Source organism: Denticeps clupeoides, chromosome 5, assembly GCF_900700375.1.
Source record: "Denticeps clupeoides chromosome 5, fDenClu1.1, whole genome shotgun sequence".
NCBI lineage: Eukaryota > Metazoa > Chordata > Actinopteri > Clupeiformes > Denticipitidae > Denticeps > Denticeps clupeoides.
This window is the reverse complement of record NC_041711.1, coordinates 22,552,725-22,580,537: the sequence shown is the minus strand read 5'-3', so window position 1 is coordinate 22,580,537 and position 27,813 is coordinate 22,552,725. Positions and strand designations below refer to the sequence as shown.

General features: G+C 43.7%; 4 protein-coding genes across 7 annotated transcripts; 3 read left to right on the top strand and 1 right to left on the bottom strand.

Annotated features, from left to right (window-relative positions):
* Positions 1-148: 148 nt before the first annotated feature.
* aebp1a (AE binding protein 1a) lies at positions 149-8,027 on the top strand. The gene is made up of 20 exons (XM_028979496.1): positions 149-678; positions 1,965-2,237; positions 2,442-2,483; positions 2,595-2,657; positions 2,964-3,047; positions 3,438-3,497; positions 3,633-3,692; positions 4,089-4,169; positions 4,282-4,391; positions 4,479-4,618; positions 4,790-4,874; positions 4,995-5,139; positions 5,250-5,329; positions 5,431-5,554; positions 5,639-5,835; positions 5,924-6,103; positions 6,178-6,553; positions 6,667-6,806; positions 6,934-7,033; positions 7,151-8,027. The coding sequence occupies exons 1-20, from the start codon at positions 408-410 to the stop codon at positions 7,711-7,713; spliced, it is 3,174 nt and encodes a 1,057-aa protein (XP_028835329.1). The 5' UTR covers positions 149-407; the 3' UTR covers positions 7,714-8,027.
* A 324-nt stretch (positions 8,028-8,351) lies between these two features.
* Positions 8,352-11,811, top strand: ykt6 (YKT6 v-SNARE homolog (S. cerevisiae)). The gene is made up of 8 exons (XM_028979880.1): positions 8,352-8,660; positions 9,242-9,353; positions 9,433-9,515; positions 9,924-10,024; positions 10,241-10,345; positions 10,510-10,575; positions 10,662-10,763; positions 10,866-11,811. The coding sequence occupies exons 2-8, from the start codon at positions 9,250-9,252 to the stop codon at positions 10,899-10,901; spliced, it is 597 nt and encodes a 198-aa protein (XP_028835713.1). The 5' UTR covers positions 8,352-8,660; positions 9,242-9,249; the 3' UTR covers positions 10,902-11,811.
* Positions 11,812-12,880: 1,069 nt separating this feature from the next.
* On the bottom strand, positions 12,881-17,048 carry ddx56 (DEAD (Asp-Glu-Ala-Asp) box helicase 56). The gene is made up of 14 exons (XM_028979879.1): positions 16,966-17,048; positions 16,069-16,230; positions 15,825-15,979; positions 15,581-15,751; positions 15,086-15,176; positions 14,717-14,958; positions 14,496-14,648; positions 14,269-14,382; positions 14,102-14,196; positions 13,941-14,014; positions 13,557-13,646; positions 13,379-13,484; positions 13,218-13,309; positions 12,881-13,069 (listed from the first exon to the last, which is right to left on the bottom strand). The coding sequence occupies exons 1-14, from the start codon at positions 17,020-17,022 to the stop codon at positions 12,983-12,985; spliced, it is 1,689 nt and encodes a 562-aa protein (XP_028835712.1). The 5' UTR covers positions 17,023-17,048; the 3' UTR covers positions 12,881-12,982.
* A 73-nt stretch (positions 17,049-17,121) lies between these two features.
* ccar2 (cell cycle and apoptosis regulator 2) lies at positions 17,122-26,363 on the top strand. Of its 4 annotated transcripts, none has more exons than XM_028979199.1 (20): positions 17,122-17,285; positions 17,439-17,552; positions 18,016-18,101; positions 19,620-19,734; positions 19,926-20,061; positions 20,259-20,379; positions 20,599-20,742; positions 20,934-21,144; positions 21,403-21,516; positions 21,606-21,769; positions 21,903-22,017; positions 22,111-22,236; positions 22,340-22,483; positions 22,718-22,859; positions 23,058-23,125; positions 23,346-23,495; positions 24,413-24,521; positions 24,672-24,866; positions 24,945-25,138; positions 25,241-26,363. In XM_028979199.1, the coding sequence occupies exons 2-20, from the start codon at positions 17,541-17,543 to the stop codon at positions 25,283-25,285; spliced, it is 2,391 nt and encodes a 796-aa protein (XP_028835032.1). In that variant the 5' UTR covers positions 17,122-17,285; positions 17,439-17,540; the 3' UTR covers positions 25,286-26,363. The 4 variants fall into 4 exon arrangements, with proteins under 4 accessions (XP_028835032.1, XP_028835033.1, XP_028835031.1 ...); XM_028979200.1 differs by having other exon boundaries at positions 17,436-17,552; positions 23,349-23,495; XM_028979198.1 differs by having other exon boundaries at positions 17,436-17,552.
* The last annotated feature ends 1,450 nt before the right edge of the window (positions 26,364-27,813 follow it).

Here is a 27,813-nt window from a genome sequence, read left to right as displayed (position 1 = left end):
ATGTTCTCTCTACCTCTGGGAACCTCCCCCCCTTTCCTTCTCCCTCTCTCACTCCCGCCCCCATCTCCCCTGTAACCCCACCCCTGGAATGTGACGTTTGGAAGATTTCCTTTTCTTACTGATGGGAGGGGGGGGGGGTCACTGGGATTCTACCAAAGAAGAGTTACTCAAGGAAATGAGGGGGAGTGAAAGAGGGCTGAAGTGTACAATAAAAGGGTAACTTTCACCAGAGCTGCTCTCCTTCCATTCTTCCATTCAACAAACTCTCAAGTACCAGAAGCGAGACTTCATGCGGATTCCACTTTACATTCCACCACTGGACGTCTGGTGAGAGGAGAGAGCAAAAGTTGCCTGCTTGGCTTTTTATCTCCAATCTCTCTGGGCTGTGAGGAGCATCAGCCATCAAGATGAAGGGAGATGCATTTCGGCTTCGGGCCTCCCTGTTGGTACTCTGCTGGATAATGGCTCTCACAGAGAGTGGTGCGTCCGACGGTCTGGCCCAGACGGATCTAGGGGCCACCAGAAGATCCATGGTGCTCCGCAATGTGGGTACAAAAAAGACTAAAGAACCACAGACAGAACAGAGCCAACAACTCCTTATGGATGAGCCTGCGGTGCGTGCCGAGGCTTCCAAAGAAAAACCGAAAGCCAAAAAGACTCCTGAGGAGATATTGGCCGGTAAGGTTTTCCGTTTTATTTATTTATCCGAAACGCATATCGCTGTGATTTGTCAGTGCGACACGGGTGGAGCTGGTCGCCCTTAACAGCACCGCGTTTGAGCTCCAACGCAGCACGCTGCACTGCACTCCTCCCCTGTTAAACATGGTTCAGAAGGTCAATGCTGGCCCCGTTTGGAGAAAAAAGGATCACAGCTCAAAGGCAAAGACACTAATGGAAAAACCAGCTGGTGAAGCATGCTGTGGTTTTACTGAACATTTGTTTTGCATTAAATTGCTTTAAAAAAAAAAAAAAACTATTTGTGCTCATATTTTCAAATGGTTGTTTCAGCAGAGCACTGCACTGAGTTGGATCACTGATGACTCATTTATGTTTCCTGGCCTAAAGTAGACTCACAGTCGGGCTTCGGTTCATTTTCACCCAGGCCCCCCTACATTACACACACACAAACACACACCTGAGCACAACGTTTCATTTATCCTCCCTTTAAAATATTGAGACCAGGATAGCATCTGCAAAAGGGGATCTACAGCATTGATTCGGAACAGCACTCCGAGAAAATGAATAACAATTGAATTTGCATGTATAATAATTAAGTGAGTATAAAAGTGACTGTATAGTTACAACTTAGTAACATTTTTTTTCAGCCAGTGAAGTTCAAGCTTTGTGTGTCTAACAGATTGCAGATGTTCCACAGTGAAAAACAGTGCATGGGTTGTTGTTAAAAGGACTGTGCTACAAACAGCTCCAACATTCAGGAAGCATGTCAATTTCATTCCTCTTCCCTTCACTAACAACAGCGTTGGGGTTTCTTGTAAAACTTGTAAGACATGCCAGGATAGTAAAGTCACTCTGCGAGTTTATAGATGTCTTGTTTGACAGTATATATAGAGAACTTTGAGAAACATTTCATGCACAGATTATTCTAATAACTGTGGCGTTCAGATGGATTAAGCAAATTAAGCAGATAGAAGCCTGCAGTGTATAAATTGTCATATTTTCCATGTGCTGTGACTGTACTCACACAGACACCTCTATATTGGTGTTGGATAAAACTGTATGACCTGAAAAACTGTCTGCAACAAATGTCTGAGAAACTGCCTTGAACGACCTTTCAACATTAACGTTACTCAGAATGATTCAGAATACAGTAATACAGATGTCAGACTGTGGTATTTGCCAATGAAAGTGCATAGTATGGAGATATATTAAACACGCCAGTCACTGTGCTAATTCTGTGCTGAATTCAAGCGACTGTGATCTCTGTCTGCAATCTGTTTTATTAGCCCAGGCCAAGAAGGCCGCAGAGAAGGAGGCCAAAGCCAAAAAGCAGAAAGCTCCAAAGCCCACAAAGAAACCAAAGCCCCCTAAACCAACCAAGAAGCCCAAGCCACCTAGGCCGACCAAGAAACCCAAACCACCAAAACCAACCAAGAAGCCAAAGGCCCTAAAGCCCACCTCTAACAGCCCAAAGAGGGAGGAGAAACCCCCAGTCAGGAAGCCCACTTTGGAGGAGGAGGAAGAGGAGAAGCTGCTGAAGGAACTTGGCTGGGATAACGGTAGGTCCACAAAGTGAACTGGAGATGGTATCAAACAGGTAAAGATGGAAGAGGAAGAAGTTTCTAGATTAACAAATTATGAGGGCATAAACATTATCAGATGCTTAGAAAGAAAAAGGCGAATTCTTTCCATGAACGTTTACGTTCTCACAACACAAACCATCCCACTGACATGCGTTACTAATCTTGTTTCATTCTGCTCAGTGAAGGAACCTGACCACAAGGCACCAGCTCAGCCAGACCCTAGTAAGAAACCACAGGGCAGAGATTCAACACGTAACACAGGAAGCGTGGAAAATTCCTAAAAGGGTTAAATTGGAATTTCTACACCATTTTTTTCTTGTTCTTCCACTCCAGTTGAGAGACAAACTGCTGAGAAAATCCTCTCTGAACATGATGATGATTACTGGGACGCTACATGTATGTTTCATTTTACATCTATTTCAGTCAGACATTGAACATCCGTACATTTTACAGTTACATTCACGTTGCACAACACCGCAAAAGAACAACATGACTGAATGAACGGGACTTTTCTTTTTCAAAAACTTAAGGTTTACACACTAGGATTTGATCATTATTGATATTTCTAAATGTATTCAGCTATAAGTGTAGTGACACAGTGACACAACGAAATGTGTCCTCTGCTTTTAACCACCATCCTTGGTGACATACCTATGTGTTATTCTTACATGCTCCATCATTGGTCTACTCCCTATGTTCCAGACGAGGTTCCAGAGCCTGACCGCCCACCCAACGCGAAGGAGGCAGTGACAACAGAAGACCCCAGCATTTATTTGCCCATACCTGGTAAATGAAGAGCAGTTGAAATAAGATTTAGGAACCAACTCTGGATACTGACACTTGGGAAATCTAGAATTACAACATCAGCTTTACAAACATGACATTTACAAGACACGAGTGGAAAATTCATGAGCAAAAGCCACATAAACAGATTATGAAAGCCTGACAGAAATGAAGTATTTTAAACACAAATAATACATTTTTTTGTGCTCTCTGCTTAAGTGCACAGTCAGAGCAGCTCCACATGACAGGCAGTGCTATCTGCACTGACCTACACCCTGTAGATCTTTAGTTGGAGACAATTTTACATGAAACTATCAACATAAAAACAGGTCAGCGCTCACTTTTTCCCAAACAGCCTGTAAAAAATCTAATTCAGTGCAAGTTTTGTTCTAGAGGAGACCACTACCCAAATATATACTGCACCTTGGTATGAAGACTATGATGACTCGGACTGTAAGTGCATATTTCTTTAACCTATTCATAACAATCAAAATGTTCATTCAGCTGGAAGAAATGAGATTGAACAACAGTGTGTGCACGCTTTCAAATCAAATGCCTTTGCCGTGTGTGTTAATCTGATTTGAACAGTGGCCACCAAGAAACTGGAGATGGAGATGGAGAAAGCTCGCAGGGAGAAAGAGGAAAAAGGTCTAAATCAGTTTGATTTGTGCGTCAGCTGGACGCGGCCTCAGTGCTGCATTTATGGCTTTTTAAGTGTAGCTTGAATGCTTTGGTCTTTCATTGAGAAGGAGAAAAACATGGAGTTTGCCTTTTTGTGGTTTTCAGCAGCCAAAGTACTCAGTGTGTTTGTGACATATTGCATCAGATTCTTTGCTTACACAAAAAACAAATGAGAAAAGAAAAATTAATGGTAGGCATTCATATTTTATTTATTACTTTTACATTTCATTTCTAAACATTTTTGATGGTTTGGGGCTGTGTCTGTGAAATGGTGAACATACAAGTTTTAGTATTCGCACATTTAAAGTTGAGATTGCAATGAAATATATTTTCACAGCCGCTCTGAACATTTTTCTCTGACAGCTCAAAGACAGAAGGAGAAGTGGGAGGAGGAAGAAGAGGAGGAGAGGAGAAAGTTGCCTCCTGTCTACGCTGAACCCAAGAGTAAAGATTTCAACTTTTTTTTAATTATGGGGACCTACCCCGTGATTCACATATTTTGGTTCACCTAGTGTTTTTAACGTAGTTGTGTGCATTTGATTTGGGTTTTCTCTAGAATGTCCCCCACTTGGCATGGAATCCCACAGGGTGGAGGACGACCAGATCCTTGCATCCTCTATGTCACACCACAGCTTTTCTGCTCAGAGAGGCCGTCTTAATATGCAGGTTCATTCACTTTTTCTACCATTTTTTCTACCCCAATTTCCACTTTGATCCTCATTAGAAGCCTGTCAATTTTTTTATTTTTTTCAGAGCTCAGACAATGAGGAGGATGTGTATGGTGGGGCGTGGTGTGCTGAGACAGAGGAGAAGGATCACTGGTTTCAAGTTGATGCTCGTCGTGAGGTCCAGTTCACAGCGCTCATCACCCAGGGAAGAGAATCAGAGAAGCAGTAAGGAACTTTTGCACTGGTCTCTTCATGCTGATCTTAAGAACCGTGCGGAGCCAAGAACCAAGTCTGGTTTTGTGTCTGATGCTTCCAACAATGTTCAGTGTACATGCCAATAGTAAGACTATTTCATACAAAAATGTTCACATGAAATATTTTCTCAATGTATTTCAGTGAGGACTTTGTGTCATCATATTTCGTGGCCTTCAGTAATGACAGTCGAGAATGGACCGTGCTTCATGATGGTTATGCAGAATGGGTAGGTTTTGGAATGGTTTGAATTCTGACTGGTTTAACTGGCAGGTGTTATTAGCTATTAGATAGTTGTTTGGTTTTGTGTTGATGCTTTACTCATCAAAGGTGGCTTCTCATTCCCCAGCTCTTCTATGGCAATGTGGACAAGGACACACCAGTGATGACTCAGTTTGCCTGGCCTATAGTCGCTCGCTACATCCGAATCCTGCCACAGAGTTGGAATGGCAGTCTGTGCATGCGTCTTGAGGTTATGGCATGTTCCCTGCCAAGTAAGAAAAAACAACATTACCCAGCAAACTGAGTATCTCCCAGTAGACAGATTCAATGAATATCCTGTTCCAACAGTGCCTAGCCCCTTTCTGTTATCCTGTGCCCACAGACAGCTACAACAGTGAGAATGAAGTTAATCGCCCAGATGACCTGGACTTCAAGCATCACAACTACAAAGAGATGAGACAGGTGAAATGGTCTGACATGTTCAGACCTCTATCAAGCCTCCCGTTCAGATGGAATTTTATCTTGGCCTTTCTCACCTTTCTCTTGGTTTCCTCGGATTTTAGCTGATGAAAGTAGTGAATGAGGAGTGTCCCAACATTACAAGGATCTACAACATTGGAAAGAGCACCAAAGGACTGAAAATGTATGCAATGGAAATTTCAGATAATCCAGGCGAACATGAGACAGGTCAGATTTGTTTTCAGTTTTCACAACTTCATTAAATGCGCTGTATCCAGCATATGGAGTCTCCTTCAATCCGATTCATCTCAGGCGAGCCAGAATTCCGATACTCGGCGGGTGTCCACGGCAATGAAGTCCTGGGCCGTGAGCTCCTGCTACTGCTGATGCAGTTTCTGTGCAAAGAGTACAACGGGGACAACCCCAGAGTGCGCCGCCTAGTGGACAGTGTGCGCATTCACCTAGTGCCCTCACTCAACCCTGACGCATATGAGCTGGCCTATGAAATGGTATGGAGGCCTGATTCTATCTCAAAAACTCCAGGAACCATACAAGGACTCATGTTTCATATGCTTCTTTGGAATATCTCCTCTTTAGGGCTCAGAAATGGGCAATTGGGCCTTAGGCCACTGGACAGAAGAAGGCTATGACATCTTCCAGAACTTTCCTGACCTTAGCAGTATTCTCTGGGGTGCTGAGGACAGAGGTTGGGTACCTCGTGTTGTGCCCAATCACCATATTCCCTTGCCTGAGAATTACCTGTCTTCTAATGGCTCAGTAAGTATTCTGGCTTTGCTAAATATCAAAAAGTCAGCACGGAATGTCATCACAAACGAACCCCATCTTTTCAGACTGCTGTAGAGACACGTGCCATAATCTCCTGGATGGAGAGGACTCCATTTGTGCTGGGGGCTAATTTCCAGGGTGGAGAGAAGATTGTAGCTTACCCATTTGACATGCAGCGCCCAACTAAGACAGGGGGGCTCGACAGAAGAGGCGACCAACGACTCCATCAGATGAATGAAGAAACGTGGGCTCGGATCCAGCGACAGAATGAAGGGGCAATGAGGGAGACAGCGGATGAGGCCATGTTTCGCTGGCTTGCCATGACCTATGCACACAGTCACCTTACCATGACCGAAAACCACCGCGGCTCCTGCCATGCTGATGATGTATCCCATGGTCAGGGCATCATCAATCGAGCCAGCTGGAAGCCTGTGGTGGGCAGTAAGTGTTCATCTCATCCACAAAAAGATGGAAAAGATGCTTTAATATTTAAATATGCAAATCTTTTCAGTTAGTTTCTGTACGAATGTAAAAATAACGTTGATATTTTCAAGGCATGAACGACTTCAGCTACCTGCACACAAACTGTTTTGAGATTTCCATCTTCCTTGGGTGTGACAAGTTTCCACATGAGAGTGAGCTGCCTCAGGAGTGGGAAAACAATAGAGAAGCTCTACTGGCTTTCATTGAACAGGCATGTAAAGAATTAAACACGTTTATTAGTCGCATTTGAGCCATTGGAAGTTGTCTAGTTTCCGGCTGCGACGTAGTTGTCAGACATTCCACATTGATCCAACAATAAAAACTATGTTGATGATCAGGTTCACCGTGGGATCAAAGGTGTTGTGAGAGATCTGGAAGGAAAGCCAATAGCAAATGCCACCGTGTCTGTGGAAGGCATCAAGCATGACATTAAAGCAGGTAACCATCTGCTCCAACACAATCCATTGTTTGGCCTGTTTGCTTGATACAAATGATCAAACTTCACCTTGTGAATTATGTATTATAATCACTGAATCAGACTTTTTTAAACCACAGCTTCCACGGGAGATTACTGGAGACTTCTGAACCCAGGAGAGTATAAAGTTACAGCAAGGGCAGGCGGCTACTCACCTCAGACCCGTCTATGTATGGTGGGGTATGAGGTGTCAGCTACACCGTGCAGTTTTACACTAACCAAGTCCAACTGGGACAGAATAAACGAAATTATTACCCTCAGCAAGAGGCCAATTCGTCTAATCTCCAAGAGTCCAAGGGTGAGTGTCAGTAACAGTGGAAACGTCCAAAGCGCAAGGACACCAACAGCCCCACCAAATAAGCGTAGGAGTCGCTTGCAACTGATGCGTCTCAAGAACCGAAGGGAGAAAATGATGCGTATCAAGAAACTAAAGGAGCAAATGACTTCAACCCCAGTAACTACCACAACCCCTCTGGCACCCACCACAACAGTGATGGCTACTGAGAGCACTACCAGCTCCTGGTTTGATGCATGGTTTGAAGAGGACAGCATCTCAACCACACCAAGCTCTACAGGAGCTGAATTAAAGGAGTCTGAGCCCACACCAGACTATTCCTTTGAATACAAGATAGATGATTTTTAAATTCACATGCCACCCGGCTTGTGATGAGATGCTGTGTCTAGTCAATCAACATTCAATTATATTGAATCACTCATACAATTTTTCTGAAAGCATTCTCTCTGTTGAACAGAGGATTCAGTAAAGGCATGAAGTGACCTGGCGAGAGAGAATGAGTGTCTTGCAAAAAATATACATTTATATCACCACAACTGATATTACATGTATGACTTCTGGTACCTGCATTTAGAAGTCATGGAGATGTATAGCATAAAATTCATGTCTTTGGTGTGACTTTTGTTTCACGCATATTTTTAAATAAAATTATGCTTAAAACATGTTGCCTCATTTTCGATTTATTGGGCTGAGGTGAGTAAGTGAATGTGTAATTAGAAGGTTGCCGGTTCGATCCCCAAACTGCTAAGGTGCCAGTGAGTAAAAGCACTGTCCCCACACACTGCTCCCCGGGTGCCCACTGCTCCCTCATGGGTTAAATGCAGAGGGTTAAATTTCACTGTATACACTGGGTGCTGTGCTGTGTCACATGTGACAATTAATCACTTTCACTTATTTGGGGGAAAAAATCCGTGTCAGCTGTCTTTTATTTTGATATAGCCATTTGATGCGTGTGTTCGTTCCGTGACTTTTATTTTGAAAGATTTCGTCGGAAGTAGCTCGGAGCCATTGGTGTTACGTACGTCTGAGTTAGTGAGCCAATGGATATGAGACGACTTTCCTGAATTTTTGGTGCCTCTGGTTTTATCAGTTTTAAAAGGTCACAGGCAAAAATTGAACAGTATTAGCACATATGTCCGGCCCCGCCTCGTTTTAAAGGTCCGGACAACTTGTGGCGTAAAGGGCCGCGTCGGCTAAGCTAACTCGCCCGCCCTCTCTCCGCCGCCGCCGCCGCTTCTTCTTTCGATCCGAAATAGAGTTAAATCCGCTGCCATTCTCCGCGGCCACAGACAACGGTGGGTAACTCGCATTCCGACGGTTTTACCGTAGCGAGCACCGCACGATCTCGGGGCCGAGAGCCCGCTGGCCGAGGCTGACCAGGCTGATCGGGGCTTTAGGGATGTGACACGTCCACTAGGATTGCATTACATTTCCACCAGCCCCACGTTCACTTTGCCGGCCTGATTATAATGACACGTCTTGTTGTCGATAATTTGGCGCCCGTGGGTCTGTGTGCTGGCATGTACATCTGGAGGTTTTTTTTTTTTTTTTTTTTTTTGGTTAAACATCACCTAGAAGATCGCCTAGCAGTCAGTGGTGAATTTAAACAGAACACTGGGGCAAAACGTTTCAGTGGAATTAGAATTTAAGTTCGAGTTTATGTTCAACGTGTATGATAATGTGTAAAAAAAACCATATATCAAATATATTATATATTTATTTTAATGTGATAATTATGATAGTCCCGTGTTTAAGTAAGTTTCAGCTTCAGTATACATTTGAGTACGGATTGATACCCAAATTCAATTCCTTGGTCCGTGCTTGACATAGTTGTATTTTCTGATGAGGCATCATGATAACCAGTAGATTGTTGCAGGTTTCGCCATGAAACTCTACAGTTTAAGTGTCTTGCATAAGGGAGCGACCAAGGCCAACCTGCTGAAAGCCGCTTATGACCTTTCATCCTTCAGCTTCTTCCAGAAGTCCAGGTAAGGCCAAGTGCACGTGTTTACAGTCAATACCGATTGTGCTGTAACGTGGGTAAATATTCTGCTGCGTATTTTCTAGTGTTCAAGAGTTTATGACCTTCACCAGCGCGCTGATAGTAGAGCGCTCCTCTCAAGGCAGTCGAGCTTCTGTAAAAGAGCAAGGTTGGTTCCGCTTATTGACATGCATGGAGTTTGGAGGCTTCTGTGTTTTATTGATGCTGCGTATTGGCTACATTTCTGTGTGTGTGAGCAACTAAGGCTGAAAATGTTATGAGCCTATTCTATACATTGTCTTTGGGCACGTGACTTTAGTTATTTGCAAAGATTTGCATTTGTCTTTAATGAATTGTAGTCTCTGTTATGACCCTTGCACAGCTTAAATGCATCTTTAATGTTAGTAAAAAAGATGCTGGACCTGAAATCACTACTTTCTGTGTCTTTTCCCAGTGTTTAGAGGAAAAAAAAAAATAATAATGTTTTTTTTTTTTTTTAAATGTTTGGAACCAGTATCTAGTTTTACATAGTTCTAGTTTTAATTGCACTTCTGGTCCTCTGTCCTTGTCCACACAGAGTACCTCTGTCATGTATATGTGCGGAACGATTCTCTCAGTGCAGTTGTGATTGCTGATGCTGAATACCCGTCTAGAGTGTGCTTCACTTTGCTTGACAAGGTAAGGTGGTACAGAAGAGATTAAGCACAGTCCTAGATTATAAGAGGACATCAGTCAATGTTCTCCTGTCGAAAACAGGACTAGGCTTAATCAATGAACAGGAAACTGACCACAAAATGTTTTAAGGGCTCTATACATCTATGTAAGTGAAATCTACATATGTGAAGCTTCATACATTGAACTGATGGTGAAATGCCGACTGGTGTTTTGCTGTAGGTGTTGGATGACTTTTCGAAGCAGGTGGACTGCATCGACTGGCCCTCAGGCTCCCCGCCCACTATTCACTTCACTGGCCTGGATGCCTACCTCGCCAAATATCAGGTATATAGCACTTTATGACGGATGAGGTGCACGTCGTTTCTGTGCTTGATTGTTGAAGTGAGGAATAGACATGCTGTATTTACTGGATATGATCGGTGACAACAGGCCTATGACTGAATACACACACATACACGTAAATTAATGCATATATTTATTTTCTACAGAATCCTCGTGAAGCTGATGCTATGACGAAAGTGCAAGCAGAGCTGGATGAGACCAAAATAATCTTGGTGAGGCACTACTGTGCACAAGGAAGTGTAATGTAATAGAATATATGTTTTAAATTTAGTTTATGGGGGGGATTATTCTTTTATAGCACAACACAATGGAGTCACTTTTGGAGAGAGGAGAGAAACTGGATGATTTAGTGCAGAAGTCTGAGCATCTTGGGAACCAGTCTAAAGCTTTTTACAAAACGGTGAGTGGGGCTGGCTGAGAGGACTTATTGCAACAGATATCGGATAACTATGATTAGTATTAACATTTAACATAACGTGTCTCTTTTGGCCTTCTTCTTCAGGCACGGAAACAGAACTCGTGCTGTGAAGTGATGTGACCTGATCTTGCTGGATTACTTGATGAGCTTGACCCTCCTCATCTGGGCCATTCTCTCTTTCTGTCTATCTCAGTTTTTCTTCTTTATTTGTCTCCCTTTCTCTGGCCAGGGTTTCAACAACTCTGTACCAGAGGGGTGGGATTGATTGGGGTGAATTTCCGAAACAGTTCTTAATGGGACGGAGGGACTGATTTCCCAGTTTGCACCACACACAACTTAACTGTATGGGACAGCATGACTACAGTAGGCAGTCACCTCAGGGTTTGACCTAAGCTGCACAAATGCGTATGAGTGGCGAAAAGAGGGGGTCAGAACTGCCCCGCTGTGCCTTAATTTTAGATGGCTGAACGTTTACCTGACTCCCCATCAACCCCAAAAGACATGTCTACAGCCTTACCAACTGTAAGTAGTTTCACGTCGCCATTCTGATCAGTCAAAGCTTTTTCGTTGCAAGTGCATTTTGTAGAACATAAGCGTGGATTTCTTTTGATGCTGTGTGATTGAGCTGTTTGTTGTCTGTGTGAGGAACTCATGGTCACAGTCATGCCTGTGATTACTAGAGTGAAGCTGCGGATGGGTGTGTGTTCTCTCAGACTAATGACCAAATTTATAAAAACCGAACGGGAGGGGGGTCTGAATTAGAATTTCTAATAAACTATGTTCTTAAATGTTGCTGTTGTAACCATGATTTTTCAAAAAGTCTATGAGGTGCATATTGAAATGATGCAGTTTTCAAACATCTTAGTTCTTAGCGAATCATTCCTGGGGTGACCTTCAGGGTTGCAGGGTGGAGTGAACGTGTTTCACCTTTTGCATCATTGAATTTAAAGCTAGTGTGTTTCTATTTTAAACTACCTAATCGTGGAGAGCTTTGCTTGACGAAGATAAAAAGAATAAACATTAAGCCTTACTGTTGTGTGGTCATTCTGTGAAATCAGTTCCATTTCCCTCGGTTTGTCAGTGACCTGGGGACGATGTACATTTATTTTCTACTGTGTAAAGTGTCCTCTGTACTTTAGACCTTTATGTTATCACTTTATTGTGACGTCAAAAGCCTGAAATTTTGAGACCATTGACAAATATCCTCCAAAAGGCAAGACCTCCTCTGTCTGTTTATTCTACTTGAATCGGAACAAGAATTTAAAAAATGAAAATTCCCATTAGTTTTCCTGCCTTTAGCCCTGAACTTCATTTTGGTGGTTGTTTGGGGCAAATCACCTGATTTCAACTGATCCCCAAAATGCAGGCTGTTGTCTTTTGACTTTGGTTTAGCAGGTTTCTGCAGTAAGCCTGTTCACTCCAGAAAATAATCTTGTGATGTGGGGTTTAAATCTGGCTCAGAGGTTACCTGTGATTGAAAGTGTTTCTGTATTAATCATGGTGGAAATGTGGCATTGTACCCAGAGCCTGATCATCCTGGATGTCAGTGTGAGTTTGTATTGAGTTCAGTAAGGGTTTAAAACATGGAGGAAAAATCATTTTTGGCACATTTTTTGGACTTTTATTGGTGCCTTTTAGTTTAAATAATTGCCAAATTGTCGCAGGCCGACTGCAGCATTGCTCATGTCTGACCTTTTACATCCCATAATTCTCTGTATACTGAAGACTGAGCGCTCGTCATCTGGCAGCTCAGATGAGGGCCAACCTGGTCAGTCCTTATGTTACACACACCTGCCATCATGGCGTGTCGCTTATGCAGTTGTATTGTCAGAAATGTGCTGTCTGTCCAGTGGGAAGAAACATGCAGCATAAATAACAAAATATTGTATGTAACTTATTTTATTCATTATACGGTTTTACAACTGCTGATGTATTTGGCGTTTGTGGACACTTTAAAATTGACAATGTATACTAACTTAGTGGCTAAATTTAATCAGTGTACTAATCCAAGTCAAGCTGTAAATTGTTTGACATGAAGTCTTCATTATATAACTTTCTAAACATTAAAAATCATACAAAATCAACTCCTGAACTCATTCCATTCAACTTTCCATTTAATGTGTAAAAGCAGGCAGCCGGTGTAAATTAACAACCTCCTTATAAATCACATCCCTGATCCAGTTCAGTCACATCATTATGATCTATGCTTTGCCTCCTTCCATGGATTTCCCAGGTTTTTTCGCTTTATATTGGAAACTTTTGAGGGGGTTCCTGCCTCTGTCCTTTGTCTGGAAGAGGAAAATGGATTAAATATGATGTTGTCATGAAGTCAGAACCAAGACCATAATCAAACGGCACCAATGCACTAGAACATTTAAAAAATTTAACTTTCATTAGTGCTTAAGAAAGCTAGAATTATAGAACATCAAACCTCACCTTGAAGCTAGTTTTCTTTACGCCTCCTTGCTTGATCTGTTTTTTCTTTCGTCCAGTGAGGGGTCTGGCAATGCCTTTCAGTGCCTTTGGAACTAAAACCAGTGTTCAAATCATGAATTGCAGATAATGTCTGTGGCAAAGGTCATTAGATCTGTCCTTACTTAGGTAATCTGGAACGTTCTTCAAGTGAGGTTTAATCACAGCAGGATGAAGGTCCTTGTCATGCCGTAGTAGTTGAAGGTCCCTTGGATTGTCTTCAAAATACGTCTGATGGTGAAACATTCTCTCAGTATGGAATGGAATGTGACATCACATCACGGAAGGATGCGATTCTGTTACCTTGAGTTTCTCGGAGTTGAGCAGCTCTTGCTTGATCTCATTCAGTCTGGCATCTTTCAGCGCCTGTTTCGTGACTGATCGCATGGCGTCCTGAAGACACGACCATAAACATGAAGCATCTAGACATGGTTCTTCCACACTCAGCTACAAGGTGAACTTTCCATAGAAAGATGCGCAGTAGTCACAATCAGGGTTCTGTTAACATATCGTATAACTGTTCGGATCCATTCCTCAAATCAATAACATTTCATTACTAAACCGTGCAAATCAAATGTACTTTAGATAATTTGGCACGTTCCAAATCCCTTTTTCCGCAGGGAGTAACTGATCCAGTGCTGCCTGTATTCATGATTATTTTTTTGACCGAAGGAATTGTGAACGTACCCGACATCTGTACCTAAATGCTTCGATCTCCTCCATTTTAAATTTGTATGGTTTCAGCAAAGTCTCTGAATTATCTGAAAAAAGAAAAATAGTCTTGCGGTATTTAATAGAATAACAATAAGCCATGAGCAAGCAGCTACATACAGACGAGAACCACCCACCTCCTGTGAGTGCCTTGTCGAGCTCGACCAGCAGGCGCATCTCTGTGTGTGAGACGAGGGACAGGGCGGTTCCACGGTTGTCTGCCCGAGCCGTCCTGATACGGACAAAAACGGTGGGTTTTCATCAAAGACATGACGTATGTGAGCTGCTCAGTGTTGAAGCTCACCTTCCCACGCGATGGATGTACGACTCGACCGTTGTAGGGAAGTCGAAGTTGATGACGTTTGACACGTTCTGAAAGTCAATTCCTCGCGACACGCCATACTCTTGGTCTTTACCGCTGTAAAAATGCACTCACGATGAGGGTTCAGTTCATCAGAAAAAATACTTTGTCCCCCAGAGGACAAGAAAAGATTGGTCAGGTGGTAAACGTCCTACAGTGAGATGAATTACCGTCCTCCTTTCCCAGCATTCTTTTTCTGCTTCTTCTTGCCTTTGCCCCCCTGACCCTTAGGGGCCGCTGTGGAGCCGTCCAGCCCTCCATGCTCGTCAGTGGCTATGACGTAGTCGTAGAAACCTTGATTAAACTGAGTGATGATGTGGCACCTGAGGACGGCAAACAGTCAGTGGAACCCGTTCGGAAGGAGGTCCAGACCGAAGAAGTTTCCTCTCACCTTGAGCGCACTGGTAGCTCTGAATTGAGAACGCAGGCTGGAATGCTGAACTGCTCGAGGAACAGCTTGAGTCGGTAACAGCGGTCCACATTACTCACGAAGATGAGCGTCTTGCCCTGGACCAGACGTAGTTTGAGCAGTGTGTAGATGAGCAGGAACTTGTCTTCTTCCTCACACTTGACTGTGTACTGCTGCAACTGGGAGCTGTCTGGCAGCTGGAAGCCCTGGAGCTTCAGGGTTATCTGGGATATGAACACGCACGAGTGCTTAGATCGGAGTTTTGTTTAATTAAATTGGAAGTTTCCACACAGTGTTGAACAACGCACGCTGGCATAAGAATTCCTGCCATCTCTGTGCAACTGAACTTACAGGGTTGTGCAGCACAAGGTCCTTCAGAGCCTGAACATCGTCATTCAGTGTGGCAGACATGAGGAAAGCCTGGTAGATATTAGGCAGGTGACTGAAGAAACACACCAAAAAAAAATAAAGAAATTACTTTTTCAATAATAAGGTATATTTTAAATTCTCACATTTTATATGTGCACTGAAATTATCAAATGTAATTAGAATTATATTATAACAGTTCTAATGATCAATTATGCGTTATTTACATTTACAGCATTTATCAGACGCCCTTATCCAGAGCGACTTACAATCAGTAGTCACAGGGACAGTCCCCCTGGAGCAACTTAGGGTTAAGTGTCTTGCTCAGGGACACAATGGTAGTAAGTGGGAGTCGAACCCGGGTCTTCTGGTTCATAGGCGAGTGTGTTACCCACTAGGCTACTACCACCCACTCATGTACAAATGTACAAATACATAATTTTAGCAACACATCACCTGTCCCCGAGTGGTAGGTCTTACCACAAAAGGCTCTTCAGATCACTCTCAAAGCCAAAAGAGAAGAGGAGGTCGGCTTCGTCTATGACCAGCATCTCCAGAGTTGACTGCAGCACCAGGTTCTGTGCATTGATGTGAGCTTGAACCCGAGATGGAGTCCCCACCACAACATCCGGCTTTTCCATTAGGATGGGCCTGAAAAGAAGCCCTTTATAATCAGCCTGTGGACAGCGTATAATGCGAGCGAATATTGTATGCGCTGAACAACCTCTGTGCCGATATGTCTGTGTCACCCGAGACGTCGGCCACCCGGACGTCCCTGGCGCAGAAAGCGGTCAGCTGCCGCATCATGGCCTGGCACTGCTGTCCCAGCTCTTTGGTGGGCACCAAAACCAGGGCTCGGACCGCCTGTTCCCGGACTATCTGAAAAGACCCGAGACGAGGCGCTTTAATGCACGAGGCAGATCAACAGATCTGTTCCATAACGATGCACGGTAGGGCGGAGGATCTACCTGTTTCGATGTTAAGATCCGCTGGATTACCGGGATCGCGTAAGCGGCGGTTTTCCCCGAACCGGTCCGGGCGCGAGCCAGAAGATCTTTTCCATCCAGAGCCAGAGGGATCGCCTTCTCCTGGATGAGTGTCGGCTCTGCCCAGCCGAGGTCTGCGACCGCCTGATTTAACACACACACACACACACACACACACACATGCACAGAGTTAAACATTGTTTGGGGGGGGGCAGCGGTGGCCTAGCGGTTAAGGAAGCGGCGCCGTAATCAGAAGGCTGCTCACCAAGGGTGAGTGTTAAAAGCAGAGGACACATTTCGTTGTGTCGTTTTTCATGAACACATGAAAAAAAAACAACCAAGTGTGGGATTCTTCACACGGACGAACATTACAGACAGAAGGTACCAAGTCACTTACGTTATATTGGGTGGTAGTAGCCTAGTGGGTAACACACTCGCCTATGAACCAGAAGACCCAGGTTCAAACCCCACTTACTACCATTGTGTCCCTGAGCAAGACACTTATCCCTAAGTTGCTCCAGGGGGGACTGTCCCTGTAAATACTGATTGTAAGTCGCTCTGAATAAGGGCGTCTGATCTATGCTGTAAATGTAAATGTAGTAGCCTAGTGGGTAACACACTCGCCTATGAACCAGAAGACCCAGGTTCAAATCCCACTTACTACCATTGTGTCCCCAAGTGTCTCCAGGGACACTGTCCCTGTAACTACTGATTGTAAGTCGGCGCCTGATAAATGCTGTAAATGTAAATGCCGGCGTCGTGTAAACACATACAAGGTTTGTTTTTCGGTCACTACCACAGAGAGGACGACTCGGAGCCACACGCCTACAGAAGCCTTCTGAAGGCGCCACAAAACTCGCCCGGAGAACCACATCCTACCTTTAATAGTCGGTCATCTAAGCCCATTTCGTGGAAGCGAAGCCTGTCGGTCTCCATCTTTCCCACGTGTGCTGGTGACGGGGCCAGACTGCGCATTTCGGGCCACCTAAGCGCAGCAGCGCCGCCCGCCGCAGCGGAGGCGAGGTGCGCCGATCGCCGGACACAATCACAACCGGGTCAAGAAGCGTCTTCTGCTCCAGCGGAACATGCGACGCTGGCGATGCTGCGCCGTTCGGAGCGTGATGTAACCGCACAGGACAGGCGTCGTCTGCGGAGAGAAGGTCTCCAGAACACGCCGAAGCGGAGGACTTGAGCAGGAAGTGAGTTCGCGCCTCCAGCTTCCATCCGCCCCGAAGTTGGTGGCCGCGTCGTGGCGTCTTTGTCGTGCTCGCTGCGTGCACACTTCCACTTCAGGAGTCGCGACCACTAAATTCACCCAGCGTTCTGTCCTCTTATGTAATCTGCCCCAGCAGCGACACGCAAGGTCACATTTTTCGCTGGAACAAGCGCACGACCAGAGTAAATCCTGACTGCTCGTCACCCCTCCGACCAGCCCTGGGGCGGCCAGACCTCGCATGGACACACAGGTAACCGAGGACGGAGAGTGGCTCCTGGAGACAGTGTGAGAGGGGTGGATGGATGTTCTCCTGAGATGAGCACAAAGCTGCCAGAAGGCTCGTTGTGACACATTTTCTGGTTTATTCGTGTCTGCGTTCAGTCTGTAGACTATGAGCAAGTAAAAAAAAAAGAATGGGTGGGTAGTATCCTAGTGGGTAACACACTCGCCTATGAACCAGAAGACCCAGGTTCAAATCCCGCTTACCAACCATTGTGTCCCTGAGCAAGACACTTAACCCTAAGTTGCTCCAGTGGGGGACTGTCCCTGTAAATACTCTCTCTGGATAAGGGTGTCTGACAAATGCTGTAAATGTAAAAAGAAAACTTTATTAATTGCTTAACATATCATTAATAGAATATGTTAAAGCTCCCCAGTTTTTCATTGTGTTTTCTAGCCTATAGTTTATCGCTGTTTTTTTTTTTTTTTTTCAGATGAAGCAACGCGTCTTTACAGGAGTTGTAACCCACCTGGAAGACACCCATGGGACAGTGGACCAAGATGTCCACTTCCACATCAGGTAAGAACTTTGGTTATTATTGTTATTATTTCCACCCTTCCGCATTTGAAATATGGCTTATACAGGGTTACTACGGTCATTATGAACCTTTTTTTTTTTTTTTCAGACCTTGACTAGTTTGAGAATATGAACTAAACATAGTCATGGAAAAGTCCATTATATACATATAACATCCATTGAATGAATGCAGCTTTATAAACCGCAATGACGCGATTTTGCACCGCTAGTCTCTGCTCCATACCAGGGTAGCTGCAGGACGCATGCACGAACATGCTGTTTGGCTGGAGACGGTCAGCAAGCGAGACGGCACGATGGGAGAACGGGACCGTGCGAATGCAGCTGAATGGACCGAGACGGCATGTAGCAGAGTAAAGTTCAGACAGTAAAACCCAAGTTTGCTGCGCTCGCCACGAGATTTACCTTTACTCGCAAAAATCAGTGAGTGGCACTCAACACCAAAAAATTGCCGTGGGGTTGTCTCGTCTCCTAATCTAGAAGAATTCAAGCGTGAGCCAACCGTGTCGTAACATCAGCTCTTTTATTAAACAAAAGTCAGCATCCCGGGAAAACACTGCCCTCTTCTCATTGGTCAGACACGTACAAGGTCCCTCCAGTCAAGATGATCAACTGTCCTTACATGACACAGTGTTATAAACTCCTGGTAAGACGATAAAGAGGTGTTGGGACTAAGAAGATCAGCCTTTCCTCCATTCCCGCTTTGTGTTTGTGTCTGTGTGGGAAAGAAGGAACGTGCCACACGCTTAACCGTTGCGGATGCATGAGTGGAATCGATCGTGGCACCGCAAGTGGTGCAGATTCAGAACTGACAGCCACTCTTGCGCCATGTAGCTCTAGAAGATAATGGGTTTCAGAGCAAAGCGCAGCACATGTCGCATGTTAAAGCCACACCCACTTGAGCACAAGACTGATGCTCACTCTCATGTGTTAGCTACAGCGCCGTTCATATTTCGGCATATGCCACAGTTGGTAATACACATAATATAGTGAATCATCTTAAATTCAGTTTAATCCGCTCTACCCTACATAAATGTATAACGAAATACATAGTTCCTGTAAGACTGTATGAGAAACATTTTTCTATGTTTACATCTTTAAAGTTTATAGCTGGCACATTTCTATAGTATATTTGTTGTCTTTACGTTGTGAGCCGCGTCATTTTGTATTGCGTGCATTGCTTCCATATTCCAGCACCTCCAAAAGTCATGCGTCTCCTTCTAAGAGTCATGTAAATTACAGCTGATGATCTATACCTGAACCTCTGGCTCAGGCCTGCACGAACTTGGAGGAAGCAACACTCTTGTTTAGTTAAGCTTTTCAGGGTTCTCATAAATTTAGTTAAACAATATTTTGGTGAAATAGACTTTTTGTGTTTTTCTTTCCACATTTGCACAGAGATTTCAGAGAACGCATGGTCATGAAAATTTGCCCAAGGAGTAATTGGAAAAGTCATGGAAATTATTTTCTAAAACTGTAAGAACCCTGCTTGTATTTCTTCAGTGATGTTGTCGGGAGACCCCCGCAGTTAGGAGAAAAGGTGCTGGTGAAGGCTGTTTGTGATCCATCCCAAACCGACAGCTGGACAGCACAGATGGTCCAGACCCTTAATGGACAGGTATGGAGTGGATTTGGTCTGAGGGACTCTCTACATGACAAAAATAGCCTGCAGGTTTTATAATAGTTTCATGACTATTTTTCTATAGTCTATTAAATATATTACCAGTATGTTAAAATATTCAGGATTTCTGCATATTCAAATATACTGCTCTGCCAAATAATCTTTGTGTGAATTCTGTGCTGTTTCAGCCATTCAAGTCTCCTCCTCCACTGTTGCCTTCAATGGCATCTAACCAGAAGCCGGGAATTCTGGGAAATAAACCCCATGCACTCCTGAAATCTCCCAAAATACCTCCTCTTATACCGAGTTTGCAGCCCAGTGCAGGTAAGTAAAAGATTGAATAATTGAATATTTTTTTGCTGTGATGGCTGTGAGGGAATCAGGGTGAACATTGTGCAGTAAATCTGATTTGGACCATCCGACTGAGGTTTCCGTCAAAATCGAGCTGTATGAAATGTGTTGTTGCAGTTTTAGCTGGATAAATATGAAATTATAGGAACCTCGTGCTGTTTTCTTGACAGGCTTGCTGCAGACGCCTCATCACTGGCCACCACCATGGGCTGGGCAGTATGAGGAATTTGGGCCTGGAGGTTCCCGGAAGAGGCTTAGTGATGGAGGCACTGGGCGCAGAGGTGGTCGCTGGTAAGTTACTGAAATCGGTAATACAACACGAGCTAGATGCGACACCCCCTCTCAACTCAAATAGGTCTAAAGGGTGTTCAGATATACATACACATGGTCAAAGACCTGCCTGCTATCTTTTTTTTTTTTTTTTTTTTTTTCCCCCAAGTGCCTGATAAGCATTATATGAATGATTATGTACTGTGCTGCACCCCTGCATGAATTGTGCTGTGTGTTAAGGGAAGAGACAGGAGCCTGGGCGGGTGATGGCAACAACCAGAAAAGGAGGAGGTGGAGGGGTCCTTCAGAGGAAGAAACTCCCAAGAAAAGCAATCCTGCAGCCCCCCAAACAAGCCTGTTTTTGTCCTGTTTCTCTAGAAACAGGTAGGATCAGCAGATTTTAATTTTTAATACTGATGCACTAGGGACATGTGTGACTTTCACATGATATTTGTCTGTATGTTTGCTATTTTCAGATGTATATTGTTATTTTCTTGTTATATTTACTTTATTGGATCTGTCCCTGATTTTATGACTTGGACTGACACTGATGCTTTCTTTCCCCCCGTATGCAGTTCGGAGTGTGAGCCTCTGGAGATGCAGCGCCGTTATCCTCACCTTCATCTGCCGGACTCTTTTCTCCAGCTAAAAATCTCCTGGGCTGAGAGCCACCCTCCCCACAAGCCCCTTCCTCTCTCTGGACCCTGTGGGTTTCATGTTGGCTCTGCCCAGCCTGAGACACAGACCACTCCTCAGAACTCTACTGACCCTTCCTTTACAGTAAAGGTATACAGTAAATCATTCTTAATTGCTGTGTATGTACTGTAATACGTAACTTTAGTTTTAGTTCTGAAATTGTCTATTGGACTATAGAAAAATTCTGTAAAACAATTATACATTATATATTTGGTTGCCTCAAAGGAACCAAAGAAGGTGCAGTGGAAGTTAGCTGCAATGCTAAAACTGTAAGATGAATGAAATGAATAGTCCATTGAACTATTGGACTTGAATTTAGTATGAGGTCATGTGACTAAATCACCACAGGTAATTCTGCTGTCACTGCCGACTCCCGAGGATCTGTACGGCCAGTGCTGCGGCCTGGCACAGGAGAACCAAGGAACACAAGGGGGTGCGGTACACCCGACAGCCCTGATAAAGGTTAAAACCTAAAACCGTTAATGGGTTCTCTGTTTAGAAAAGAATGGTTCATCATATCTGTACATTATTCTCTCGTTTGTGTTTGGCAGTTCCTTTTGTCTGAGAGTAAAGGGGAGCTGCAGCTTTTGGGTGGTCGGTGGTCGCCGCAGGGGGATGGCCAGAGCCCGGATAAAGAGCCGTCCACTCTGATCCACACGGCGGTGCGCTGTGTCAAGGAACAGGCAGGCCTGGACCTGCAGCCCTGCACACAATGGTGTGCACTTTCTCCCAAATATAGAAATATTTGTTTTCTCATTTCATATTGTTTTCTCATTAAATACTACTAAATGTTTAGTTGAAGTAAATAGTCGTGGGTTTTTTATTTGCTCAACATACTGATGTTCCAGGTACAAAATGGCAGAGGTCCAGTACCTTTCTGAACAGCTGGAGACTGTTGTATTCATGCTGCCAGACATCTGGAATCTGACTCATACAGAAGAAGAACTGGTCACTGAAAAGGAGGTAAAGGCACCACAGGGTGACGTCCCTGAACCTACTGACCCTGAAATGAAAGCGAGTGACCGCTTCCTGGCTCTGACTTCCTCTCTCTTGTAGGCAGACCTCTCTCTCCAGGTCCACCAGGATCTGGTTGTTCATCCCTCCCCCGGCCTCCACCTGTCTGTTCTGCCCCTGTCGTCCCTGCTGGGGCAAGGAAACTCCAAGACAAAGCAGTCATTTGAGGTACCACTGTATCCATCACCACACCTGCTTATTCAAGTAATGAAGAACATAATCCAGATTCACCTACCATGCAGACATTAGGATGAGCGTCTTTTCCCGCCAGGTTGGCCTGATGGCAGAGCTGTTTAGTGAGATGCTGCAGAGGGACTTTGGATTGCAGCTGTATTGCTTTCTCAGCTGTATTCCAGTGGGTCGTGCTGCTTCCACGCGTAGAGGAGAGGAATGTGAGAACAGCAATGTGTCTAAGGTACAGTTCCTACACAAGAAAGCACAGCACACACACAACAAACACTATGAAATGCACACACATTAAGGCACAGCACAGCGTAAAAACGAAATGCAAGTTCTATTTTTTTCACCCTAATCTATACTCTGTAATTTGAGTGTAGGGTAGGACACTTTTTGATTTACTTGCAAAACATGTAATAAAATCTGATATTTATTCATTTGTTTGAAAGCTCTCTAATGTGTACTGTTTTAGAGTGAGAGACCAAATAAAAGATCTATCAACAAGGATGGGAAGAGGAAGAAAAGCTGTGGGCAGAAACATGATGGAGGAGAGGAAAGCAGTGACAAAGAAGAGGATGGCCTCAAAACCGAAGAGGCGAAGGCTTCTGAAGGCCGTAAGAGAACCCAAAACTGAACTGATCTGAGCTTGCCAATGCTCGAAACAAATTAAGGAAGTGACTTGTTAATTAGTGGTTAGCATCCTTGTGCTCATTCACTAATTAAATGTCGTTTTACGTTTTTTTTCCCTGCTGGTTTGGGGTTGTGAAATTTACGTTTTTGAATTGATCATTTTTCACTGGCTCTCTTTATAGGGATGTTTATGGAAGAGGGACAGTCTTGTGACGCAGCAGATGCCACCATGGACATCGAATTAGCCAAAGTCAGAAACAAACTTTTATGCAGGATTTCACAGTGACTATCTTGGAGGGTCTGAGGATGGCAAGATTTCATTCAGTTCTTCAGACTACTCATTTGGACCTGGTGGCCTTCACCCTCCAGGAAGGGAGCTGGGGATTCCTGCTCTTTATTGTTCAGTGTGCCTCCACAACATTACATCTCTAATGTTTGTCCTGTTTTCGGCTCCCTTGTTATTGTGACAGCAGGATCGTCCTGTAGGTTGGAGTGCTGTGCTTCCTCGTAGAGTCCTGCTCTCCTGGGTGTTCTTTGACCGAAAACTATTTGGCAGATTTCAGGAACAGGAGGTTCAGAACCTTCTGCTCTCACTGGGGCTCTGCCTCACTCCTGCTCAGGTGAGTCCCCATCAGTGACCTTGAGGGATAGTTTTATTGCACTCAATAAGGCTGACTAGTTTTCCAAAATTAAGACACTGATTTGTTTTGGTTTGCCAGCAGACGTGGTCATGAGATGAATGAAAGTGCTAGGTGAAGAAGGGAGGAAAAGTGATGCACACCACATGGCGTCCTCTGCATTTAACCCATCACCTTTTCAGCGGTGGGCAGCCGTGACAGCCGCCTGGTGTGTGGGGATGCTCAAGGGGTCCTCAGTGGCACCTTTGAACCTGAAAACTTTTAAGTTATGAGGATCCTAGATTGGGCGATTCCAATTTTATATATGTTTCATAAATGTGGAAGTGAAATACTCTGCTTTGCTTTGGTGGAAAAACAATCATGTGTATGGCAACGAATATATATCTGAATATTGCTGGTTCGAATCCCCATCTGCCAAGGTGCCACTGAGCAAAGCACCGTCCCCACACACTTCTCCCCGGGCACCTGTCATGGCTGCCCACTGCTCACCAAGAGTGATTGTTAAAAGCAGAGGACACATTTTGTTGTCAACATGTGCTGTGCTGCAGTGTTTCACAATGACAATCACTTCACTTTCACTATTTGTGTGTAATGTATTGATGGGAGTGGGTGACAATTGTCCAGATGTATGGTAGCTGAGCCAGTAGGCTCTTTTAAGGCCCATTTTAAGCTTTGTTTCTGAAAACATCATTATACTTCTGGTTGACTGAAATAATGCCACTTAAACAAAAATGGCTCGGGAGCCATTCTTTCTTGTTTTGTATCTGTTCATTTCTGTAATAATGAAGACACTCTTCATGTAACATCAAGGGACATGCACCACGTTCTATGTATTATTTATAGGGCTCTGTTGGCATTCTCAATTGAGGATATCAGCTCAAATGGGTTTTGTGGTTCAGGCACAAGATTTGGTGCGGAAGGTTGCTGTTGGGGGTGTGGTTCATTACCACAAACTGTGCTCGTGTTGGGAGGAGTCTGATGATCTGATCCCAGATCTCAACATGCAAGGTAAGTCTAAAATGTGATTGGCATTTTAGACACATCTGCATAACACCTGATTTATTACAAATGTGTTAAAATGGCAGTTAAGTGAATTTGAGTTTGGCACATAAATCTGCCAGGATTTTATTGCAAGTTGTTTTTTTCCTTTTTTTGTAGGAAACCGGGCTATTCTGTCCAGTCTGCCTAAAGAACAAGGCTCCATGGGTTGTTCTACTAAAAGCATTAACACAGATGTGGTCAGCTACAAGGGTGCCACAATAAATATCCCTGTATTGCTGCAGTCTCTAGAGAAAGGGAAAACAATACAGCGGACGCTGGAGCAACGTGTAGCTGACTTACAGACCAGACTTGGTACTGCAACTCTATATAAGTCGTAAACGCTCAAAAGAATAGAAATATTTAAAGAATTTGTCACCTCTTTTGTAACAGCGGAGGCAGAATTGGGCAAGGTGGCACGTGAGCAGGAGCTGACCCAGCTCGCAGAGCTTCAGAAGGAGCGAGAGGATCTGAGCAGTCACCTGGTGAAAACTGAGAACCTCAACAGCACCTACAAGAAGAACCTGGAGGAAAACAAGGGACAACTGATGGTCATTATTGAACAGATGCAGAAGATGGTTAAACAGGTAATGGAACAATACTATTCTTCAGTAAAACAGAAGTCATTTATTGATTATTCATAGTCCTTGCTCCTTTTTTTTTTTTCCTCTCATGTTTTCCTTCAATAGACCGCAAGTCTTACTGGAGCAAAGACAAAAGCTGACATGGTTTGACCCTTTGCTTTGATTGAAGCAGTAATTCAGGGGTGAAGTTTCCTCTCCTGTAGATGAGGTGCAATACGTGTTTGCTAGATTTATTTTTTAAAATGTTTTGCTGTTGGATAGCAAAGATGTGCTTTTGGATATGATCGTAGAGGACCGATGACTACAAAGTGTCAGCCTAGCTCCTGTCTGTCTGTGGAATCTGTTTGAAATATTCATCTACAACTACAGACTTGACTGTTTTACTTCAAGATGTACAATGAACAAAAAGAAATGATATATCATCTCAGATGAGATGATGTATTATTTTATGTGGTCTGTGTGTCAGTTTTCCATATTCCCTCAAAACATGATACAGTCAATTAGGAAATATATACAGATTTTGTTAGTTAAATGTTATTTTTAACTCCAAACGTTATGATTTTTATAACATATGATAAATTATTTTGGATTCCTGCAAGTTTCTCAGTTAATGTTTGTAAATTGGACTGGTGTACTTATAATACTATTGTATTGTAAAGTTTTGGATAATTAAATTTTGCCTGTCAGACAATTCTGCCTGGATATTGTACTCAGGGACTATTGCTTAAAGTTATGGCATAACTAACTCTAACCATTTATTTTCAACAAAGAAAGCTAAATTGTATACTCCACTCATTACACTAAATGAAATAAAATACTAGATTGTGGACAAGTGGCTGAGAGCAGGTGTGGATGAGTGAAGCAGGAGATTTGTGTCTGTGACATCGGCGACATACATTTCTGATTAGGTATAGTTCTTTTCTTTCAAAATGCACATTTCTTGGCACTGTAAACAGCAGGTGGCTCCCAAATGCCAACGGTAGCATTTGTTATATTTAATTACAGCAGAGTCAATGCCATACTCTCAACCGAAAATCGACTTATGTGTGCTGCACCCCTTTATTATGAAATATTTTGTTGTGTAATTGAGCAACAGTTTTTTGTAAATAGATGCAGTCTCTCATTGTAGCACTTACAGGCATTGTAGGGCTGGATTTTCTTTGTACCTATTATGTGTGTCACTGTTTTGCCATTTGGACTAAAAATAATAAATCTCTTTCATTTCTTACATGTGGTTTTCTTTATGAATCTGAGAATGAGTGTTGGCCGGGGCAGGGGTGGCCTAGCGGTTAAGGAAGCGGCCCCGTAATCAGAAGGTTGCCAGAGCAAAGCACCATCCCCACACATTGCTCCACGCTTCCATGGGCGCCAGTGCTCACTTAGGTGATAGGTTAAAGGCAGAGGTCCCATTTCATTGTGTCACTGTGCTGCAGTGTATCACAATGACAATCACTTCACATTCACTTGTGTCGTTCGCAAATGATTCGTTTCAACAAATCTTTTAAAGAAATGTACTAAGCAGAATCATTTTCTCAAGTTATTTGTTAGTTTCTTAGCTTAGTCAGCCACTAGAGAAGGAGGGACCGTGCATGAACGAATCACTGAACTACGCTCTCCTGAATAATTTTCCTCTGAGGGCGACTGTTCTCCATTTTTTTTTTTTAAATCAAATTTAGCTTCCAGATAATCAAACCTGTAACGTGAGACTCACCAGTGTATAAAACCTGTTTGAGAAAATGTGTGACTCTCATTGTGACTATTTGCAAGGGAACAGTGCATGTCCAGTGTGAATCCTTCACTGAATGTACTATGAGCTATAGGGTTTGTTTATAGGCACCTTTCTGACACACAGGGACGCCGTACAATCAACAATACAACACACAGCAAATCTACAATAAAAGACGGAATTAAAAGGCATATATATTACAAATGAATTTTGAGGATTTAAAGGGCGAGAGAGAATTTCTGAGTTTGGCTGATAGCTCCAGAGCCTGGGTGCGGAGCGCCTAAAAGCTCTGCTCCCCATAGAGGTAAGACGGGCCGAAGGGACATTCTGAGGGTTCGAGACGGAGTTGCAACCTGGAGAAGGTCAGACAGATATGGAGGGGCACGGCTGTGAATGTCCTTCATGTTGCTGCAAAATGTGAGTTATGTGATGCGAGTGGCTGAATTCTGAACCAGTTTTGTGAAGTAGACCGTAAAGTAGGGAGTTACACTAATCCAAACGGGAAGTGACAAGACTGGACCAGGTTGGCAGTAGTATGGGAGGGTGAAGGGGGGATGGGGGACATTGATGTTACGAAGATGACAGTATGCAGACCGGGGACTGTCGAGGATGACACCCAGACTCTTAACCTGCTGAGAGGGGGAGACTGAGCAGTTATCAATAGCAATTGAAATACTGTCAGTTTAGGGTAATGTTGTACCAATAAGTAGGATTTCAATTTTATCACTGTTTAATTTGAGTTTAAAATGCAGTTGAGTAGCGATAAGATGGTAGGGAATCCAGGGGTTGGATAATGTCCTTAAACAATGAGAATAGTGACTTTGTATTACTTACATTAGAGCAAATTAAACTAGAGTAGTTGTTGGGTTTGGCGTTAATTATACAGTCTCTGTAAAGGACCAGCTAAATAGCACACTACAGGTCAGGGTGGTAGTAGCCTAGTGGGTAACAC

Excerpts from the sequence above, each read along its gene's own strand:
- aebp1a (XM_028979496.1), top strand. The coding sequence starts at position 408 with ATGAAGGGAGATGCATTTCGGCTTCGGGCCTCCCTGTTGGTACTCTGC. Across the intron at positions 3,498-3,632 it reads AGACTATGATGACTCGGACT|TGGCCACCAAGAAACTGGAG; the intron begins GTAAGTGCATAT and ends TGATTTGAACAG. Across the intron at positions 7,034-7,150 it reads CAAGCATGACATTAAAGCAG|CTTCCACGGGAGATTACTGG; the intron begins GTAACCATCTGC and ends TTTAAACCACAG.
- ykt6 (XM_028979880.1), top strand. The coding sequence starts at position 9,250 with ATGAAACTCTACAGTTTAAGTGTCTTGCATAAGGGAGCGACCAAGGCC. Across the intron at positions 10,025-10,240 it reads GCTTCACTTTGCTTGACAAG|GTGTTGGATGACTTTTCGAA; the intron begins GTAAGGTGGTAC and ends GTTTTGCTGTAG. Across the intron at positions 10,764-10,865 it reads CTAAAGCTTTTTACAAAACG|GCACGGAAACAGAACTCGTG; the intron begins GTGAGTGGGGCT and ends CTTCTTCTTCAG.
- ddx56 (XM_028979879.1), bottom strand. The coding sequence starts at position 17,022 with ATGGAGACCGACAGGCTTCGCTTCCACGAAATGGGCTTAGATGACCGA. Across the intron at positions 15,980-16,068 it reads GGATCTTAACATCGAAACAG|ATAGTCCGGGAACAGGCGGT; the intron begins GTAGATCCTCCG and ends GGGTCTTTTCAG. Across the intron at positions 13,070-13,217 it reads TAAAGAAAACTAGCTTCAAG|ACAAAGGACAGAGGCAGGAA; the intron begins GTGAGGTTTGAT and ends TTCCTCTTCCAG.
- ccar2 (XM_028979199.1), top strand. Across the intron at positions 20,062-20,258 it reads GAGTTTGCAGCCCAGTGCAG|GCTTGCTGCAGACGCCTCAT; the intron begins GTAAGTAAAAGA and ends TTTTCTTGACAG. Across the intron at positions 22,018-22,110 it reads AACTGGTCACTGAAAAGGAG|GCAGACCTCTCTCTCCAGGT; the intron begins GTAAAGGCACCA and ends TCTCTCTTGTAG.